Source organism: Galeopterus variegatus, unplaced genomic scaffold, assembly GCF_000696425.1.
Source record: "Galeopterus variegatus unplaced genomic scaffold, G_variegatus-3.0.2 Scaffold10217, whole genome shotgun sequence".
In the NCBI taxonomy this organism is placed as follows: domain Eukaryota; kingdom Metazoa; phylum Chordata; class Mammalia; order Dermoptera; family Cynocephalidae; genus Galeopterus; species Galeopterus variegatus.
In genome coordinates this window covers 42,377-44,134 of record NW_007736328.1, presented here as the reverse complement: position 1 = coordinate 44,134, position 1,758 = coordinate 42,377, and the positions used below count along the sequence as shown (strand labels likewise).

At 43.5% G+C, this 1,758-nt stretch overlaps 1 protein-coding gene across 1 annotated transcript in view; it reads right to left on the bottom strand.

Moving 5' to 3' along the window:
* Positions 1-1,758, bottom strand: part of CTDP1 (CTD (carboxy-terminal domain, RNA polymerase II, polypeptide A) phosphatase, subunit 1) — a gene marked incomplete at its 3' end in the record, with an annotated part of 49,325 nt that overhangs the window by 12,969 nt on the left and 34,598 nt on the right. The window contains 1 exon segment of the mRNA XM_008594135.1: positions 1,437-1,587. Within this exon segment, the coding sequence (XP_008592357.1) occupies positions 1,437-1,587 (151 nt within the window).

The following is a 1,758-nucleotide window of genomic DNA, read 5'->3' as shown; positions in this document are numbered from 1 at the left end:
CACACACCCTGCATGGGAGCGAGCACAGCCATCCCTATGATGGGAGTGTCCCGAAGACTGACTCTGACAACGATGCCAACTATCCGTGATAACTATGATAACCACCTACAATAACTACCTATGCTAACCACCCCTGATAACTATAACTACCTACAATAACTACTCCTAATAACTAAGTATGCGTGATAATTATACTACAATAACTACCTATAAGTACCTCTGATAACTATGCTAACTACCCCCTGATAACTATAACTACCTATGCTAACTATCCCTGATAACTACAATAGCTACTCACAGTAACTATGATAAATACCCATAACTACCAAATCCATAACTACTTATTGCTACTCATGATACCGCTGGTAACTACAATTAACTACCCCGATAACCATGATAACTACCCAAGATAACTACCTATAACTATGACAACCACCTATGATACCTGTAACTANTAGTTCTATTAGCTTGAAACAATTTGTAATATGCTATTGAACTGCTTATTTACAGTACAGGGATAAAATTACAGAAGACACTTTCACAAGTAAAGTATGCAGAGTTCATTCTAGCTCAGAAAACCATGGCTGAGCCCTCATGACCTAATCACTTCTACAATCCTCATTACAAACACTTAGAGCATAGCAGGGGGTTATTTATTTACTGGTTTGAGAACGTCAGCAATGCTATCCTATTACATAATTATCTTAGTTTTCAAATGATGTATCTCAGGAAGACCTACAGTAGCTATCTATAATATTAAAGGCAAATACATTGAATTCTAGTTACAAGATGAAATAAATTTAATACGCTGCTTACATCTTCATGATTAAAATTTCCTACAAAGACATCACATATTGAAAACGGATTTGAAATTCATTTCTCCATCAACACAAAAAACCAAGACCAATCTGCAAAAACCTTTGAATTTTACAGTACTTAAACAATCTCTGCAACTGACACTGAGGAGCTGTGACTGAGCTACACTGCCACATCCACTGATGGATCAGACAGTGAATATGGAGCCCACTCTGTCCCCACGTGTGGTGGGTCCTGTCTCTTGCACTCAGTCTCCAGCCAGGGCTGCCATCAGTGGGCACCGCTGCACTGGTACAGGGATTTCTATGCCCACACACTGAAGAGGGTAGCCAGCACAGAAACTCAAGGTCCCCACCAAGAGAGCACATGCAAATGCTGTATGCTAGGTCACTAGGGAGCTCATTTACAGGTAAGAGAGGCCCATCCTTTGTCTGCAGTGACAGCATTAAGTGCAAACACAAACAAGTATATATTGATATAAAAAGTTTCTGTCTTTCCACGTAGCACTTCTTCACCTTTAAGAAAACATCACTGACAATAGTGAACACGTAAAACCTGCTGTCCACATACTAATGTGTTTAAGATCCAAACACTGCTCAACTCTGCTATGGTGAACTGACCTGCAATGGTGTGCGCGTACAGCCGGCTGCCAAAAGTGAAGACGTGCAGCTCGTACAATTTGGCAATCTTCTCCAAGCAGTCCTTGCAGTGAGGACGCAAGCGGGTGTGCAGCATGGGCTCGCCCCGGCCCAGCTGGAAGTGGAAGATGCCCTGCAAAGAACAGCCCAACTGTCAAAAGAGGCCCTGGAGAGAGCCCAGGCAGCACTCCCGACCTGCGCCCCAGAACAGGAGTCCCGAGGACAGTGTGGGCTGCCCAGAAGATGAGGACGCTACCTGAGCCTCCTGGGGGTCAGTCATGGCAGCCACATGCCTTCCACACAC